The 18,310-nt window shown below is 44.5% G+C and overlaps 4 protein-coding genes across 7 annotated transcripts in view; all 4 read left to right on the forward strand.

Moving 5' to 3' along the window:
* Positions 1-816: 816 nt before the first annotated feature.
* Positions 817-13,202, forward strand: LOC6632095 (mitogen-activated protein kinase kinase kinase). Of its 4 annotated transcripts, XM_032439641.2 has the most exons (11): positions 817-1,402; positions 1,558-1,954; positions 2,018-2,640; positions 2,697-2,863; positions 2,936-3,111; positions 3,358-3,378; positions 3,688-3,879; positions 3,941-4,052; positions 9,176-9,563; positions 9,651-10,024; positions 10,094-13,202. In XM_032439641.2, exons 2-11 carry the CDS (start codon positions 1,679-1,681, stop codon positions 11,095-11,097), a joined length of 3,333 nt encoding a protein of 1,110 aa, XP_032295532.1. In that variant the 5' UTR covers positions 817-1,402; positions 1,558-1,678; the 3' UTR covers positions 11,098-13,202. The 4 variants fall into 4 exon arrangements, with proteins under 4 accessions (XP_032295532.1, XP_032295530.1, XP_032295529.1 ...); XM_032439639.2 differs by lacking the exons at positions 9,176-9,563; positions 9,651-10,024; positions 10,094-13,202 and adding an exon at positions 4,641-7,512 and having other exon boundaries at positions 824-1,402; positions 1,541-1,954; XM_032439638.2 differs by lacking the exons at positions 9,176-9,563; positions 9,651-10,024; positions 10,094-13,202 and adding an exon at positions 4,641-7,512 and having other exon boundaries at positions 824-1,402.
* A 585-nt stretch (positions 13,203-13,787) lies between these two features.
* LOC6632093 (nuclear cap-binding protein subunit 2-A) lies at positions 13,788-14,458 on the forward strand. Its single transcript, XM_002055472.4, has one exon. It carries the CDS (start codon positions 13,882-13,884, stop codon positions 14,350-14,352), a length of 471 nt encoding a protein of 156 aa, XP_002055508.2. The 5' UTR covers positions 13,788-13,881; the 3' UTR covers positions 14,353-14,458.
* A 263-nt stretch (positions 14,459-14,721) lies between these two features.
* cyr (cypher) overlaps positions 14,722-18,310 on the forward strand; it is a 43,348-nt gene continuing 39,759 nt past the window's right edge. The window contains exon 1 of the mRNA XM_070207477.1: positions 14,722-14,996. The gene's annotated coding sequence lies outside the window, so the exon portion shown is untranslated. The remainder of the gene's footprint in view (positions 14,997-18,310) is intronic.
* Positions 16,115-17,282, forward strand: LOC6632041 (E3 ubiquitin-protein ligase MARCHF5). Its single transcript, XM_002055471.4, has one exon. It carries the CDS (start codon positions 16,285-16,287, stop codon positions 17,206-17,208), a length of 924 nt encoding a protein of 307 aa, XP_002055507.1. The 5' UTR covers positions 16,115-16,284; the 3' UTR covers positions 17,209-17,282.

Consider the following 18,310-nt stretch of genomic DNA (forward strand, 5'->3'; position numbering starts at 1 on the left):
AATGCCGACGCAGCGGGCTGCTGGACCAGCCGAGCCGTTGGCAAGTCAACTACAGCAATGATGCGCGAGAGAGAGAGCGAGAGGCAAGAGAGAACGAGCGCGCGTGCGGTATTGCCGAGATTGCCGAGCAAATAGCAGCTGCTCGACTACACCTGGCTTAGTACCAATCCTTTAGCCAATGAGTTACATTTTTAATTTCCTTTTTGCTATTAATTTTAAACAAAATTCGTAATGCCGCATTTTTATTGAACGCGACTGTTGAGCAATGTTGCGTTTTTCGTGGTGTTGCCAGACAATCTGTTAAGTGAAGAGTTGCCAGACCTTAACAATTGCGGCAGGCAACTGAATAAGGGAAGAAGCTCGACCCAATAATTTAAAAGTTTATTTGCAGAAAATATTGAACTATCAAAATGTTACAAAATTCGTTTTCTTTACTTTTCATCGAATCTAGAAATATATAATATAATTTACAAATCGAAATATAGTCTTACAATAAATTTGATTAGCATATAAATATATTATTGTGACCAGCTATTACCTAAAATCGAAGGGTTTTCATACTGATTAACAAATGGTTAATGAGTTTGATGCGAATCGAAAATCTATATAACAACATGCGTTGATTTACTTCTATAAGGCTGTGAACCCAAGCTACCACATATGTTACATATGTTATTGTTCCAAAAATGTACGGTAGCACTGTATTCTCATTTTATTTTTATGCGTTAACAGTAAACGCAAAAATGACCTAAAAGTCTGTTAATTCAAAACAGCGCTAGTATTTTTAGTATGCCAATATATCGGCCAACCACCATAATTGCTCGTTGTGTGTCGGCCTTCTATCGCCCGTCGATATATTTCTATCTGCAAGTTTTTCTCAACATAAGTTTTTTTTTATGTTTAAGAAACATATACGAAAGCAGAAATCAATACATTGCTAAAGTGCTAAAGCTAACCAGAAGAAATTGAGACAAGAGCCTTGCAACTCCAGAACGATATAACTTAACGAAACAGCTAACGAGCAACAAACTGCAGACATAAAGACTCACATACACTCACGCACGCAAACGATAAAAACGAAAGAAAAAAAAAAAAAACAAAAAAAAAAAAATAGACGCAAATTATTTGAAATAAGTTTGAAGTTATCCAAATATTTTGATGTCATCAGAGAGCTGATTCCAGCTCGAATAAAGCCCCAATACATTAAGCTGCGCCATTGCCCCTTCCAGTTCAGTAGCATCCCGTGTACTTCTGTGCGTGTATGTGTGTTGTCTCTGATTGTTTTCTATTGTGTGCGCAGTGCGTGCGTGCTTTTGGCTGAGGGGGCGGGTGGGACAAGTGCAACACCAGCAGCAGCTAAAGGAGTGAAATCTGTGCAGCCAAATCGGCAAAACAGACCTGTGTAAGTAACAAAACGCGCGCATGCTGCCAAGTGGGTGTGGTGATGGTCGTTTGCGACGGGGGATGGGGGGAAAGTGCAGCGCGACATTGCCTGCCTTCGTGTTATTGTATTTTTTTTTCTTTTCTTCTGCTTATCAAGATTTTGCGTCATTGCAGTTGAACGGGCTCGAGTTTCTTTAAAGAAACGCGCGTCCATGTTTAAGCTTTTGATGCTGGCCGAGATCAGGCGACGGCAAATCGTTTAGCAGCAGCACAAAAAGGAGCAGCAGCACTGGCCATGCTCCCTATTAGCGAGGAGCAGCACGTTGATAACAGCAGCAATCAGCCACATGCCGAGACCTCAGATGAAGCTGCCGCAGCGGCAGCGAACGGTCTTGGTGTTGAGGAGTCGGCACTGGGCGCTGATGCTAGCTTGTGGACGGCACTGTACGACTACGATGCACAGGGCGAGGATGAGCTGACACTGCGACGGGGACAAATCGTTGTAGTCCTCTCCACGGACAGTGAAGTGTCTGGCGATGTGGGCTGGTGGACGGGCAAGATCGGTGATAAGGTAAAGTTATTATTGATCGGTAAAGGAACATAAGTCAGTCTCTAAGTCTTTAAACATTGCCAGGTGGGTGTTTTTCCCCGCAACTTTGTAACAGACGCGGATCCGTTGGAGTTGCCGCATGAAATCGACTACTCAGAGCTGGATATTAAGGAGGTGATTGGATCTGGTGGCTTTTGCAAAGTGCATCGCGGCTTTTATGATAACGAGGAGGTTGCCATTAAGATAGCCCATCAAACTGGCGAAGATGATATGCAGCGCATGCGTGACAATGTCCTGCAGGAGGCCAAACTATTCTGGCCACTTAAACATCGTAATATCGCGGCACTGCGCGGTGTCTGTTTGAAGACCAAACTGTGTCTTGTCATGGAGTATGCACGAGGCGGCAGCCTGAATCGCATACTCGCTGGCAAAATACCGCCTGATGTTCTCGTCGATTGGGCCATACAAATTGCTCGCGGCATGAACTATTTACACAGCGAGGCGCCCATGTCTATTATACATCGCGACCTTAAGTCCTCCAATGTGCTCATCTATGAGGCCATCGAGGGAAGCCAGTTGCATCATAAAACGCTCAAAATAACCGACTTTGGCCTCGCCCGCGAAATGTACAACACACAGTGCATGAGCGCTGCTGGCACCTATGCCTGGATGCCGCCCGAGGTCATTAGTCGAAGCATGTACTCCAAGTATGTGGGCACAATATTAACAAAATTAAGTTGTATGCAAATAATTGTATCCACAGATCATCGGATGTGTGGAGCTATGGCGTGCTCCTCTGGGAGCTGATCACAGGCGAGACACCCTACAAAGGTTTCGACCCGCTCTCCGTTGCGTATGGCGTCGCTGTGAATACACTAACGCTGCCGATACCAAAAACCTGCCCCGAAACCTGGGGTGCTTTAATGAAAAGTTAGTGAAATATTAGTGTCTACGTATACGAAATATGTAAATCAAAATATTAACGTTTACTACCCATTGCAGGCTGCTGGGAAAGCGATCCGCATAGACGGCCCGACTTTAAGAAGATTATTGAACAGCTGGAGAGTAGCGCGTGCTCCAAGTTTACGCTAACGCCGCAGGAATCCTTTCACCATCTGCAGGAACTGTGGAAAAAAGAGATCGCCGAGGTGCTGCACGATCTGCGCGAAAAAGAGAAGGTATCCGTTCACAATGCAATCCCAATTTTAAATATTGCCTATGCAAAAATGTCGTCGTCTATTCTCTGTTAGCGCCTCAATAGGAAACTTTCGCTCTCTCCCTTTATCTTTAGTTTTGTATCTCTACATTTAAATATCTATTTAGCTCTCACAAAAAAAACAAAATTGTCTAATCATTTGATTTACCGCTTCTTTTCTATCAACTTTTCCGTCAATATTTGTTACCCAACTTCAAACCATGTTAAGCGTTTTCAAACCATCGAAGAGGTAAGCGCGCCATGTTCCAAAAAAGGGAAAAACATTTTTATCGCTCGATTTTGTTCCATTTTAATTCAATTTGCTTCGTTTCTGTTAATGTTATTTTGGTCATTGCTATTCGAGTTTTGTGTGCTTTGAGTTTTTTTTTTCCCCCCCTACCCCCGGACCAACCGCACCCGGCACCCCTCTCCGTATGCCAACAACCGGCACAATAATTGCATGACTTGCCATTTGCCAGACAATCAGTTGGATACACTGAGCTACCCTGCACTAAAAATTCCCAATGTCAGTCAGTTTTTCCGTTTTCTCGTCCAATAGGAACTGCGCAACAAGGAGGAGCAGCTGGTACTCATGCAAAAGAAGCAGCTGGAGAAGGCCAATAAGCTACATGAGCTCGAGGAGCAGTTGCGTCAGCGCGAAATCAATATACTCGGACGCGAGCTAATGATGCAGCCAGTCTCAGTACCTGTGCCGGTGCCATCAAAGCGGAAGCCCAAAAAGAGTAAAAAGGTAAACCAAATAAATAACAACTGACGTTTTCTATTCATTATAATTCGTCCATCTATCACAGAAAGCACTGCAGATATCACTGCCAACGGAGTTCCGGCACACAATTACGGCCGTCTGCGACAAAGTCGAGCCGCCAGGTTCGCCCTCCCTATCCAGATTGCGTATTGTGACACGTGAGTAGAACAAAACTTTGTCCAAAATAGTCGTTGAGTACACAGTTTTGAGCACAATTGATTCAATTCCGCGTCAGGCTTCAGTATGTTTGCAATTCCAGTTTCAGCTAAAAGAATGTTGTTTTTGGAAGTCTGATAATTCAACTGAATCACTCGATCTGCTAGTCTTTTAACAATATTAGGGAAGATTACTGAAACGAACTGGAATGAAACAACAAATGAGCATTTTAATCAGTTTTTATAATCGCAATGGCGGGAAATTGACCATAGATTTTATTACTAAGCATCTAAATCTCTTTTCGGTTAGCGAAAAGGTCGGAATAACAACAACACAGAGTATTTAAACTCTGCTAACTAATACGAAAGGAACATGGAACATGTTCGATGTTTCAATTCCGCACGTTCCACATGAAAATTGAAAATTTGTAGAGTTTTTTTTAATTAATCGCAGCTTTGATTATTTTATTATTTATTGATTTGTATATTTTTTTTTGTTCTTCTTTTCTTTCTATTCTTTGATCTGCCCGCTTTGGTTTACTTTGTTTTTGTTTTTTATTCTATTTTTTTTTGTTTGGGCGCGCGGGACAGTCACCGATGGGCACAAAAACAAAACCTGGGGACCATCGACAATGCACCAGCGCGAGCGCTCGCTGCTGCCACCGCAGCTGGGCGGCCAGCCGGAGTGGCCGGCACAAAGCTCCACGCACTCATCATTCAGCAAGAGCGCACCGAATCTGGACAAGAAGCAGCTAAATGCGGCTGCCGCTGGGACAGCTGGAACTGCTGCGACAGCGTTAGCTGCAACAACAAAATCTTCTCAGCTGCTGGGCAGCTCCAACGTGGGCAGCATTGCTGGTGGCTCAACGCCCACATCGCCCATGTATTTGGGCGGCAGTGTGGCGGCCATGGGTGCGGTGGGCGCTGGTGTGGCCACAGGTATGCCATATTTAATACTGCATACCAACAACAACAACAACAACAACAACCACAACAACAACATCAACAACAACAACAACAACAATAGTAATCACATTTTTAATAACAACAACAACAACAACCACAAAACTAATACCAACAGCATAATTTCATCCAACGCCTCGCCACGATTGAACGGCAATCACAGCAACAACAACCACAACGTAGCAAACCGAAAGCCTGCCAATAGCATTTATGGTCGCGCCCGCAGCCAGGATTATGGTCTGGATATGCCGTATAGTGCTAACAATGTTGTGCATCTGCTCTCGGACGATAGCTCCGAGACGGACACCCTAACGCCGACAACAGGCTGTTTTCATTTCTTAAAATCAAGCGCATCCGCTGTTGCAATGGCGCCCGTTGTAGGAGGCTCCTCCTATGGCGGCAGCCTGGGCAACAGTCCGGCTGTAGGCCGCAAGAAACTCTCGCTGGATAGTCAATTTGTGCAGCCCGTTGCACAGATGACGGGCGCAACGCCAGCGATGATAATGTCGCCGTTGGTGCCCGTCTCGCATGAGAGAGGCGATAATAATACGTACGATCGTGCCTTCTATCGGGATGTGACCAAGAAGATATTGGCCAGCACCGATCGTGTGAATTCCAAATCGAGTGGTGACCTCACCATGTACAGCTCCGCCACGCGCCTAACCGAGCCAAGGGCTGACTACAACTATGATGATTCGGAGGATGGGCTGGAGAGTCGCTTTCAGCGGAATGCGTCCGGTTCGCAATTTCCGCGTCACTGTTTTTTTCGGCAACAACCAAATAGCTTTGACCGTGACAGGGATGAGGACGAGCAGGAGCAAGAACGTGAAATGGAAGATGAGCAGCGCAATATTAACTCACATTGCTCCTCGGAGCATTCGTCCTCAACAGTAGACACCTCAGCATCAGTTAGCCAGACGCGCCCCAATTGCTCGACGTCGCGCAAATGTTCGGTTACCTTTCAAATGAACTCGCCCACATTTGAGTCGCCGCCGCCGCATACCATACCTACAGCGACAGGTGATGCGCAAAGCCAGCATCAGGCGTCCATTGCATCCATTAGCTTTGGCACCAACTACAGCTCCAGCGACAACGATAACGATGACGACTGGAACGATCATTTGAATGGCAGCGATAACGAAAACGATAACGACGTTCACAATGCGGACAAAGATGTTGCTGCAGCGACAACTGCACAGAATGGCGGCCACATCCATGAGAACTGTATACTGCACACACGACGCATGCTCGATGTCCAGCCGCATCCGGATGTGATCAAGATGAAGAAGCATCTGCTGGCCGAGCAGCAGCGACAGGACAGTAAGCATACGAAGAAAAAGCAAAAACTCAGGTACATGCCCAAATCCAAGTCGGTGGAGGCGCCAGCCACAGCGCTGTCGAGCAGCCAACTGTTGTTGCAACAGCCGCCGCCGCAGCAGCACTCGACGAGTGGCATCAAAATCAGATCCCTAATGAATCTGTTTACGCGCGGATCCAAAAAGAAATACACAAAACTGTCCGATAATCAAATGGCCCCAACTGGCAGCGGAAGCGGAAGCGGCAGCACTGCCGAATTTTGTGCCATTGATCCATATGAAACGGAACTGGCAACGGGCAAGTCCACAACGGGACGATCCACGAAGCGCAAAAGCAAAAAGCCCCAAACGCAATCCTGTGAGCAATTGGAGCGTGTCTGAATGTGCGTCTGTCATGTGGTCACGACTGTGTCTCTGTCTCTGTCTCTGTGTGTGTGTGTGTGTGTGTGTGTGTGTGTGTGTGTGTGTGTGTGTGTATCGGCTCTATCTGACAGTTCTACTTGTTGTGGTGGTTGTTGTGGTCAACGCCGTGCATCGTCGCAGTCCTGCATCAATAATAATACAAATACACGTGCATATGTATGCATACATATATATATATGTATGTATGTATGTATGTATGTATGTATGCTGCTAGCAACAAGCCCATTGTTTTATATTAAAACCATAGATTAAGGCATATCATGCACACACCCACACACACACACACACCCACACACACACACACACACACACACACACACACATACAAGCACTAGCTGCTAACTACTTGCATACATATAACAATAACAAATAACAAGGAACTATCGTTTGTTCATTTGATCTTTTTACTGCTCCATGTGTAAGCAAAGATTTCGGCCAGGGCTCAAAGCAACTCCGAAAATTAGCTATTCGACTCGGTCAGAGAGTATACGATGCGAATACCTTGAAAAAGTTGCGTCACGACTTTATTTTACATTTAGCGAAACGGTTGACTTCATCTCGAATCAGCTAGAAAAACGAACTTGATGGAAAAGTCGTTGGAAATCGTTTTTCTTACAATCACGCTAAAAATATATGTATATTGATTCCAGATAAATGAGTTCCAGAGGTTATGGGCTAAAGAGTTGGTTTTGATGCGAATAACTAAAAATTGATATCGAAAAAATTTCGCGTAACAAGCCAAAGAAGAGATCTGAAGCGAACAGTTCAAAAAAATGTACATACCAGAGGACAGAGATATGATGAGCTAGAGAACTTGCCAGACTGGCAATAGATTAGATCTAGTCTGGAATATAATACGACTTCTGGGAAACTAAATATGTGCTGTCTTTAAAAGAGTGCAGCGAATTGAAAGCGAAATATTTTGAAAGCCTTAACTCAGCTCAGTTTGAATAGACGTCAAACCTTAAGCGTAAATGGATAATTCTGAGATATGGGACAGACCGGTGAAAGGTAGAATCGAAACGGGATCTGTATAATTGTTGAATGAAAACAAAATAGCCAGTCAAGTTATTTAATGTGTATACGTATATGCTCAGGTCCATTTAAATAATATATATATATATATATATATATATATTTTGATATATATAAACGGATTGCTTGTGTGTTCTCTGCTTACACGTTGGAGTTAAGATTCGAAGAATTGTTAGCAATACTACAAAATGATGATGTATTCATGAAACACTTTTCACATTTAAGCGAACAATTTCTATTGTCTATTCTAAACATATCTAAAATATACAATATAAATATATATATATAAACTATTTATATACATACGCGAAACATTACAAACATCTTAGTTCAGCTTAGCCTTAGTCGTATGGCATTTTTTTGTTTTTTTTTTTTTTGAGTTCGTCAAGAAATTAGCCAGTTTTAGTCGATTTCAGCTTCTTTTCGCTGTTCATTTCCCATCCTTAAGGTTTGTAGATTTTCGTTTTGTGTGTTTGTGCAGTTTTATTAACATGCATTGATTTGCAATTGGCCTTTGTCTACTTTTAGTATTTGATTTGAGAGAAAACAAAACGAAAACAGCAAAAAAAAAAAAAAAAAGGAAAAAAAAAAAACTGTGATGAAAATGATGAGAAACGAAACATCAAGAATGTAAACATCTTATGTATTATTGTATGCAAGCTTTTAATTATAGAGTTCAGTTTGGATTAATACCCTGTATCCATTCCAAAAACAAAACAAGTAGCACGTCTGTCTGCATCTCCTGCCCATCTCCTGCCCAATCTCAGATTGCATTCACATATATGAAAGGCGAGTTCGACAAAATTGTTTGCCTGATGAGGCAGCGTTGTGACTCTTTTTGTCTTGAATACAGGGTATCTGCTAGTCGAGCTTGTGCGGCTAGAGTATTCTTGTTTTTTTTTTTTTTTTTTTTGTGTTTGTCTTAGTTTATTTGTTTGTTTTCTTACGTTTTACTTTAATGTAATTTGTATACTTGTGTATTTTCACAAACCAAACAAAAAAGAAAGATATAATAATAATAATAATATTAAAAAAAAAAGAAAAATAAAAAAATCAAGAACAACTCGAACAATACACTGAAACCGAAACTGACAATAAAACAATTAAAATGATAAAATATACTACTTTTTATATTGCTGAAAATGCCTGATCCCAGTCCCTAGCTCTTCTATTCTAAATGCGGTGTAGGTTGGTTTTTGCCTGCGGTGCCCCACCCCCAACCACTCGTACCCATCCAACAACACATTCTCCCCAACCCGTTGACCAAAGCTAGTCGGCTACTTACCAACACCAAACTCCAAGTAACAGTTTAGCCACACGTTTCTCAACACTGTTTCGTCAACTGTTCACGCCGCTGCCCGCACTCGGATACCCGCCGCCACAACACAGGCTATCAGGGCAACAGCAGGGAGGACTGGCGCCCAGGACCAGCCAATATGCCCATCATGTCGCCATCGCCGTATCTGCTCAGCCGCTTTACCAGCAATGTGCCGCTGCCGACACTCTACGCCGGCGACTCGGCCCGCAAGCCAAAGCTCTCCGTGATCGAGCTGCTTCTGTACAATATGGGATCGGTACTGGCAGGCGTTGCCGCCGGCTATGATGTTCGCATGTCGAATGTCTCGCCGGTGCATCCTACGCTGCTCAGTGAACTGCCCGCTCTGAAGGCAGCACCCAAGGCCATCGTCGAGGAGCAGCAGCCGGACCGCCAGACCGACCAAAGCGAACAGCAGCTGGAGGCGGCCCATCAGCTGGCCAACAAGCATAATGCTGTGCGGTAAGTCAAATATATGCGTATATAAAATATGCTTTCCTATCATGCTTTTTATTTTCGTCTCTCTAATGCAACTCCTTGTCACTGCAGCTATTCGCCGCTGGACACGTCCGTGGCCACGCCCAAGCCGCAGTCAGTGGCACAGCGTCGCGTGGGTGGCAGTCAAACTTACTATACGCCCGTGCAGCGCACGCCACAGCATCAGCTGCACCAGGCGTCGGCTGCACCAGGCGTCGGTGCACCTCAGCCACAGGCCGTGGCAATGCTTTATGCAGGCTCACAGCCGCCGACGCCGTCGCCGCGCCGCAAGCTCAGCAGCAGCAGCTGCAACAATGCCGACGTCTTTGAGGAGTTTCGCGTGGGCGGAGGTATTGGACCACCGCCGCTATATGCTCCGGCCGATTATCTGCGCAACGGGCCCAGCTACTCCAATGATGGCGGCGCCTATCGTAATGGCTATTTTGGTAGGCGGCACACTTTCAATCTTGAGCACACCACACACAAGCTGATGCGTTTGCTCGTTTTGTTTGCAGGTTCCAATTATTTTCCGTATCGACCAGAGCTGAATTTCGCATATGAGCGCGATTGCAAATCGTATCCGGACTATTCGTACGACTACAATCATCGGCTGCCCGATTACTATGACTATCAATATGAGGCGCCAGTGGTGCCGGTGCCGGTGCCAGTGCCGGTTCCGTTGCCGATGCCAGTGCAGGTGCCGGCGGTGGCAGCATTGCCGCCGCTTCAAACGCGCACGCCGCCGCCGCGCGTACCCCAAATGGGCGTCAGTGCTGGGGGCCATCGGCGAACGCCCTCAACTGTGTCAAACAACTCGAGCGTGCTGCTGGAGCACGAGGAGCTGCTCTACGATTACAACAATCTCAATTTAAATGTTAATCTCAATATGGAATATGATTGCGAACCGCCGGTGCCAGCGACACAAATCGCAACGGTGACGCCCACCAAACAGGAGTTCTACGCCGGCTCGCCCAAGCTAATCAATCGTATGCTGCACAGCCCGCTGGCCACCAGCAAATATGCACCTGTTACACGTCCCGCCAGCTTGCCCTTCGAGCAGCACACGCTTACCTATCAGTTGCAGCAGCAGCAGCAACAACAACAACAACAGCACCCGACGCTGGCGCCGCAGCCAGTGGCGATTAGCCAGGGCAAGCTGCGCAGCTCGCTCAAGAAGTACAACAGCAGCACGCTTAATGGCAGCATCTCGTCACAGCAGGGCACGCCCACAAATCCAACGCCGCCCGATTCGCTGACCAGCGACGACAGCTCGTATTTGAGTGCCAAGGAGGGGTCCATAGGGTCACAGCACAGTCGCGTGCGATTCAGCCCGGAGGCTTATTTGGATGCCAATACACTGCCCGTTGGCATGTTGGCCAGGCGCATGACATCGCCGGGGGTGACACAGTTGCCCCAACAGCAGCAGCAGCAGCAGCAGCAGCAGCAGCAGCATCAACGACGGCATCGACACACATCTAGCGCCAGCACACCATCGCCATCCGCCTCATCATCCTCCTAGCAGGCGCGTCTGGCGCTGACGCTGCAGTTGGCGCGCAGTCCCGGGGCGGATATCGGCAGCGCCGGTGGCGCCACCGGTCTGGCTCTGGGCCTGGCGTTGCATCAGCAGCGGGTGCCATATCGCTGGTACTCGGGTGCGCGGCGTTCACGTTCCGCGCACTACGAGTACCGTCTCTGAAAGAAACGAGACGGCAATAGCGGATGCGAGTGGGATGGCAGACAGTTTTTAAGTACATTGATACCTCAAGCATGCGTGGATTAGAGCAAGACCCACACGCAGACCCAAACACACACACACACACACACACACGCACGATAGAGGCGGGTTAATGGATTAACACACACTTGACACATCTGCTTTATGCTGATCTGATCCCAGGCTGGGACTCTATGTCCCTCTGCATCAAATGTGGATAAGTTCTTAAATGTCAACCGATATGCCCGTCTGTGTCGATGTGTTGTTGTACTCACCAAATCCAAACAATATGTAAATCTGCAATATCAGCTTTAAATATAACCCGACTGAATTCCATATTGTCATGGAATAAGCGCGCCACAGAGATTTGCAATTAACTTAAAGGCACATATGTATGATATGTATGATTTCTACATGTAACTCAAATATATATATATATATATATTTGTGCATATATAATATATGGTATTTAGTCATCAAATTATATTATACATATATAAATGTGTATTTGTAAGAACATTATATATACCAGAGTTAGATGCAACCCCTGACTTGTGCGACTTGCCTTAAATATAGCGTGAATAGAAGAAGTTCAAACTGCGTGAAAAGTTAACCTTATTCATACTTGTACGATTGGCCCAATGTTAAAGCTAATGAATAACGCGATATATATATATATATATATATGTAAAATTATGTATACATTTATAAATATTAATCTATGTATGCGAGTATATAGTCGACTGTCCCCAATTGCGTTCTTTGATTAGATGCCAGCCTTATGCCACGCCCAAAACAAAAGCAACACAAACGCCATCAACAATAATACAACATTTAATTCTAAACTAATTACACCAATAACAACTCCATTTTTAAGTCTGAAGATAGTGTTTACACGTACATATAGTTATATATATACACACATATATAAATAATATAAATATATATATATACATATATGTAAATGATATGTAGCCCGATATAAAAACGTTGCTAAATCATTAGCCCTAGTTTCAAAATACTTTATCGATTTATAATCTCAAATGATATATGCATAATGTATATGTATAAGCGTAATATAGAATAAGATAAACTAACGAGTTATATATGTATGCATGTAACATAACAAATTGCAGTTCAGCGCTATTTGCCATACATATATAATCACATGAAATTTGATTGATATGCAATATATCTACAGATATGTAAACTACCTATATATGCGTATATATATATATATATAGACACTCTTATATGCTAATTGAATGTGTAACGCTTATTATGTGCAATCGATTCGATTAGCAAGCGGCGTTAGCGCCATCTGGCGACAGAAAGCAGCCTGTTGCAAACGCGCGTCACTAGATGGCGCTGTCATGCTAATCGAATATGTGAATTTCTTTCAAATGCCTGTGCTAATTTAGTTACTTAATTGAATTGTTTGCATCCATAGCCAGTAGCTTGCGTTAAAAGCTTAGGACCTTATGACAATTGACACTATTATTTAGACAAATTGTTGTTCATGCTCACTCACAAAGAGTAGGGTATTCGAAAACCAAAACAATATACTTATGTTAAGCAAAACTTGAACTCTTTAATCAATTTGCCTAAAAACAATATGTGTGAAACAAGCACAAAATCAAGATAACAGAAACCAGTTAACCAATATTAAACTTGTAGCGTAATTGCCTTTTGTTGCACGATTCATTGATTATTGCAAGTTTTTGGCAGGGCAGCAAAACGGGCGAGCGGCGCCTTTAAATATGCAATAATAAATGCTACTTGCGACTTATTTTTTAATGTACAAATTAGCAATTAATAATTAACAATTTATTTCGATTATTCAGAGACCAAAACAAAAACAAAACACAAACCGAAACATTATGAATAAACAAAACTATTTTTATACAAAACTTTATCCATTTACTTTGAATTTATGTCAGGATTGAATACAGTTCTCCTGCCAAACAAAAAACCTAACAAAATTTCTTAAATAGAGAAAGTTCTGATTAACCATAAGCCAAACCTTGATTAACAGACTTTCAACCTGAACCATTAGAAAAACTCTACTGGAATACAAACTGGCAAAAAAAAACTGGCGCTTCGTTAGATTGTTTTATATTTATTATATTTTATTAATTAATTATTTAAATGGGCGAACACTGATTTAAACCTCGTAGAGGGTATTAGCATATTGTCATAAGTTCTCATCGATCCCACAAGATATATATGTATATATATGTATGAAAACTCATTTGATTTTCAGGATATCTAGACCTAAACCGACATTTATAAGTTGCCCGACCTATCGACATCGGATCGTTCTATCAAAATGTAGGTTCTAGGATGCTTTTTAAAGATATCTAGACTAAACTCGGAATTAATATGTTTCACTCATGCCAGAAATGAACACGAAAAGAACACGGCCCGGCCTTGCACGGCCCGGCAATTCTCTAGTTCATATCGTATATCGAGCTTCAGAGCTCGCAGCCTTCGAACTAGTATGCACATCGACAAATGTCAGATATTGACATAACAACTGAGCCGAAATAGAGAAAATTAGATTGTTTGCGTGGACTGGAATTGTAGCTGATGAAGATGACGACGTCTATTGAATTGAGCTCGTATCGCGACCAGCACTACAAGGGCTCACGCTTCGAGCAGGAACGCTCCTTGCGAGACTCGAGCACACTGTATGTTGGGAATTTATCATTTTATACAGCCGAGGAGCAAATACATGAATTATTCTCACGCTGCGGCGATGTACGCATGATTGTGATGGGCCTGGATAAGTACAAGAAGACGCCCTGCGGCTTTTGCTTTGTGGAATATTACAAACGATCCGAGGCTGAGGCGGCCATGAGATTTGTGAATGGTACACGACTGGACGATCGATTGATTCGTGTCGATTGGGATGCCGGCTTCATTGAGGGACGGCAATACGGACGCGGCAAGACCGGCGGACAGGTGCGCGACGAATATAGAACTGACTACGATGCAGCCCGAGGCGGTTACGGCAAGCTACTCACACAAAAGATTGCGCCCAATCCGGACAACCGCTAAAGAAAAGATGAGCCGAGATCAGGGAAAGCCATACTAATATACATTTGAAGCAATAACAAATAAAAACATTGGGGCGTCCATTTATCCCATGTTGCTGAGATTTATATATGCCTGGCTTTTGTGTACTCTAAGACTTGCCACCAGAATCCATTGGCATTCCCTTTCGCCGACAGCTGGTGCTTGCGCATCTCCATTTCTATTTAGCTAGCGCCCAATTGATACTGGCCAGGTGCCCCAATTGATACTGGCTTTGGTTTTACCGTTGCCTTTTAGCAAGTTGCCAAAGTGGAAAAAGTGGAATGGAAAGGCATCTGGTCGCCTGGTGATCGGCAGCGCTCGGCCTGCTCGATGCTGTGTTCTTGTCTTCGGCTCACCTGGCGGCCCAGGCCTGGCTTGAATCTTTCGCATTTCGTTCTGCCAAATGTTCGTCTGCTCTTGAGCTGACAAGTTCAGTGCCGGCCTTTAGTTCAGTTGCAAAATCGAGTCACTAACGTGAATTCTAATAAGTGCATAAATCCTATGCTGCATCTGCTTAAGACTGTGCAACATTGTGTATGTGTGTGTGTTTGTGTGTTTGTGTGTGTCGCGTTACGGGAATACTTAAACTACATAAAGCTCAAAGTTCGACATGGTAACTGCAACTGGTAAGTCAAGGTCTTTTCATACAAAATAAAACCTAGAAGGCGCTTGGGGCACATTTGCATTTTGTGCGACCAACAGATCCAGTTTCTGTTTGGATTTCCGCCTCACTTGAAATTGGCCTTCGCCTAGTTTCCAGCTGCAGTTGCCGCCAAAAACCTGTTAACGTGTGCCACATAGCCAGTGCAAAAAGTAAGCCACGAAAATCAGAACACAAGTCTCTCGGGAATCTAGGCTGAAGAGAGAAGAGATCGTGACTGCAAGACAGACAGAGACAGAGAGGCAGATAGAGAGAGAGAGAGAGAGGGTAGAATTGATGCAGAAGATCTGTAGGATCAATGGAACCTATGTCCACATTTGGTAGGCACCCAACACATTTATTTATAAGATCAACTTTGAAGTTTTTTCGATTTTCCGATCGAGATTATTTTAGTCAAGTGGAAAGGGAGACATTTGTTGACACCCGAAGATTTCACAAAGATCGAGGGATCTTAAATCTATCCGAGCCATGTTAAGTTCCTGGTCTTCAGTAATTTTAAGACGGATATTTGCAAGTGAGTTGGAAATCCAACGAATTAAGAACCAAAAGCCGGAAACAAAGTTGTCACATGGTTAAATAAACTTTCGGCTCAAAGGGGTGAATAATGCGAAAAGTGTGAAAAACGTATCAATAAATTTTCACAAACAAAATAAATTGGTGTCAGTCCCATTTGTCCAACGAGTCCTTTGCTGGAGTTTTCGAAAAGCGTGAAACAAGTCGAAAATAAGTTGTCCACATCTTGGAAGCCCATCAAAGATGGAGATCAAACAAATTGTGTTCAAACGTTTCCACTTATATTCCGCAATTGCGAGTGGAAGGAAGCCGTAAAGCGTGTATATCTTATGTGTTTATGTGAAGCTCAGACAAACTTCCAAAAACATTCAATCTTTGACCTCTCAGCAGGGCCAGATCATTAAGTTTGAGTTCGATCGGATAGTGTCTCGAGTGAGCCGAAGAGCTGGTTAAATACTTTGCCAGGAAGTTGAACGTGCCTGTTTTGTGTTGCTTGTATTGGTTAAAGAGACTAGGTCCTGGAAGAGCTCTAGTTGCTTTGCCATGACCCTAACTTCGAACGTAATTTGAAGTCTAGTAAATACAATTACTTGTATACTTTGTAGAAATTAAAGGCAATCCCTCCAGAAAAAACTCTCGACTTTTCAGCGCTCCTCAGAGTGACAACCAAATTTAGTTTGTGTTGCGTTTCAAAATTATTGGTAAGCCTCCAAAACAAATCGCAATCACCCAGCCAAGTCATGTTGCGGGCGCGCCGTGCGATCGGCGACCAGGACAGTGCCCATGATGAGCGCATGTGTTGGATCTGCTTGAACACAGATGAGGAAAGCCTGCGGCACGACTGGCTGCAACCGTGCCGCTGTCGTGGCACCAACAAGTGGGTGCATGAGGCTTGCCTGAGTCGCTGGATTGACGAAAAACAGCAGATCAATCCGGATGTACCGGTCACGTGTCCCCAGTGCCACACCGAATACATAATCGTAATGCCACCGGTCTGCCGTTTTGATGCACTGCTGGAACGGGTGGAGAAGACCTATGGACTCCTTTGTCCAAGCATATTGATGGGCATGCTGGCGACCGTTGTGTACATAGCGACACTCTCCTACGGAGCGCTCACACTGCACCAAATAGCTGGCTACGAGACAAGCATTCAACTGATGAAAGAAGATCCCACATTGCTGATGATTGTGCTGCCGTCGGTTCCAGCCGCACTGCTGCTGCTGCGCCGCTTCGATTGGGATAATTGGATGGTGCGCTGGCTGCGGCGTCGTCAACGGCAATCACTGCCGCCGGAACACTTTGACGAGCACGGCGAACCACTGCCCGGTGCCCCGCTAAGTGATGAATATTTCGATAGGCAGGAACCGCTAGATGCCGACGATATGCTGCAGGGTGGTGCACTTAATGCCGAGAATATTGAACGGGCCACCTGCCGCTTCTGCACGGCCCTCAGTCTGCCCACCTTTGCCGTGCTCATCGGACAGACCCTATATGGCAATATAAACAGCAAATTGCTGGGCATTGTGATGGGCGCCGTCACCTTTGAGGCCATCAAGGGTCTGATCTGTGTCTATTTACGACAATGCCAGTACTACCGGCGACGTTACCGCAGTGTGCTAGACTATACGCCGGAGAATGTGGATCGCAGCGCCAGAAACATCTAGTTGTGCCGGGAAACTTTCGCATTTGATATGTTCAGTTTGGTAGGTTTGAAATAAAATTTGTAATTTCAACGGAACCGAATTGTCTGTCCTGTTCTTGTATCCTCTCCAATCCAATAAATCGCCAATTTTGCCAAGACGAGCGTGAATGTTTTCAAATGTTCAAATCACAAAACTAAAGTTGTCTGTGCATTCACATTTCACTTTCCTCTCGGCCGGCGTCTGCTCCTGCAAATTGTGTCTGCCCATGCTGCAATTACTCACGGATTATGAGAGCGCGCTGTGCTCGGCCAAGGCGTGAATGTGTCCAGCCGTTGCACGGCATGACTGTGCAAGTTTCGCATTACTGACAGCTTCACATAGCTCGGCTCGTCCTTATAGCTAACCCTCGGCACATGTGAGGGAAAACGCAAAGCTCGAAACCGCCACAGAGCTGGATATGCCTGCCAAGCGAGAACCCAGTGCAGCAGGTGTATTAAGCCGGCGCCTGTTTTGGCCAGGAGTTTGAACCGTTCGCTGCATCTTAATCTTTCCAGCATTTGCCTGCAGCTGGACCAGGTGGAAGTGAGGCGATGCAAACGTTCTATGTCGTAGAACGCGTCACCCTGGAAGATTGACGGGACAAGCACCAAAAGTGCTCATCCATGAGCCTCAGCGTGGCCAAGCCCCGAATGCCAAAGGATTGGCCTATGTGCACAAGCTCATTGTCCGTGCGCAGCTTTCAATTTTGCTCGTGGCAATCCTAATTGGGTCAACGGTTAGGTTAGGTTAGGTAGCAACTTAAATTTGGCAAATATTACCCTAGATCCATCTCTGATTGCGCTACTCGGAGTACCTTGGCTAACGAGAACCTCTTGCTGCAGTTCCATAATCTATCACAATTGCAATTTTGTTCCTCAAGGGCTCTGTTCGAATAATTCACATACATACATACATACATACATACGTACATACGTACATGTGTGTACATAGATAAAAGACTAATCCAAATTAGCATTCCAACAGTCTGTTTTGTTTACTTTTTTTTACAACCAAAATGTAATTGGCCTTTAGACAACGCAAGCATGATTATTAATAGAAATAAAAAGTAGCAATAACAAAATTA

This window comes from Drosophila virilis, chromosome X (genome assembly GCF_030788295.1).
Source record: "Drosophila virilis strain 15010-1051.87 chromosome X, Dvir_AGI_RSII-ME, whole genome shotgun sequence".
In the NCBI taxonomy this organism is placed as follows: Eukaryota; Metazoa; Arthropoda; class Insecta; order Diptera; family Drosophilidae; genus Drosophila; species Drosophila virilis.

Bases quoted from the DNA above. Each gene is read 5' to 3' on its own strand.
- LOC6632095 (XM_032439639.2), top strand. From the start codon at position 1,679: ATGCTCCCTATTAGCGAGGAGCAGCACGTTGATAACAGCAGCAATCAG. The intron at 3,379-3,687 runs GTAAGCGCGCCA...CTCGTCCAATAG, and splicing joins GTTTTCAAACCATCGAAGAG to GAACTGCGCAACAAGGAGGA. The intron at 3,880-3,940 runs GTAAACCAAATA...CATCTATCACAG, and splicing joins AGCCCAAAAAGAGTAAAAAG to AAAGCACTGCAGATATCACT.
- LOC6632041 (XM_002055471.4), top strand. From the start codon at position 16,285: ATGTTGCGGGCGCGCCGTGCGATCGGCGACCAGGACAGTGCCCATGAT.
- LOC6632093 (XM_002055472.4), top strand. From the start codon at position 13,882: ATGAAGATGACGACGTCTATTGAATTGAGCTCGTATCGCGACCAGCAC.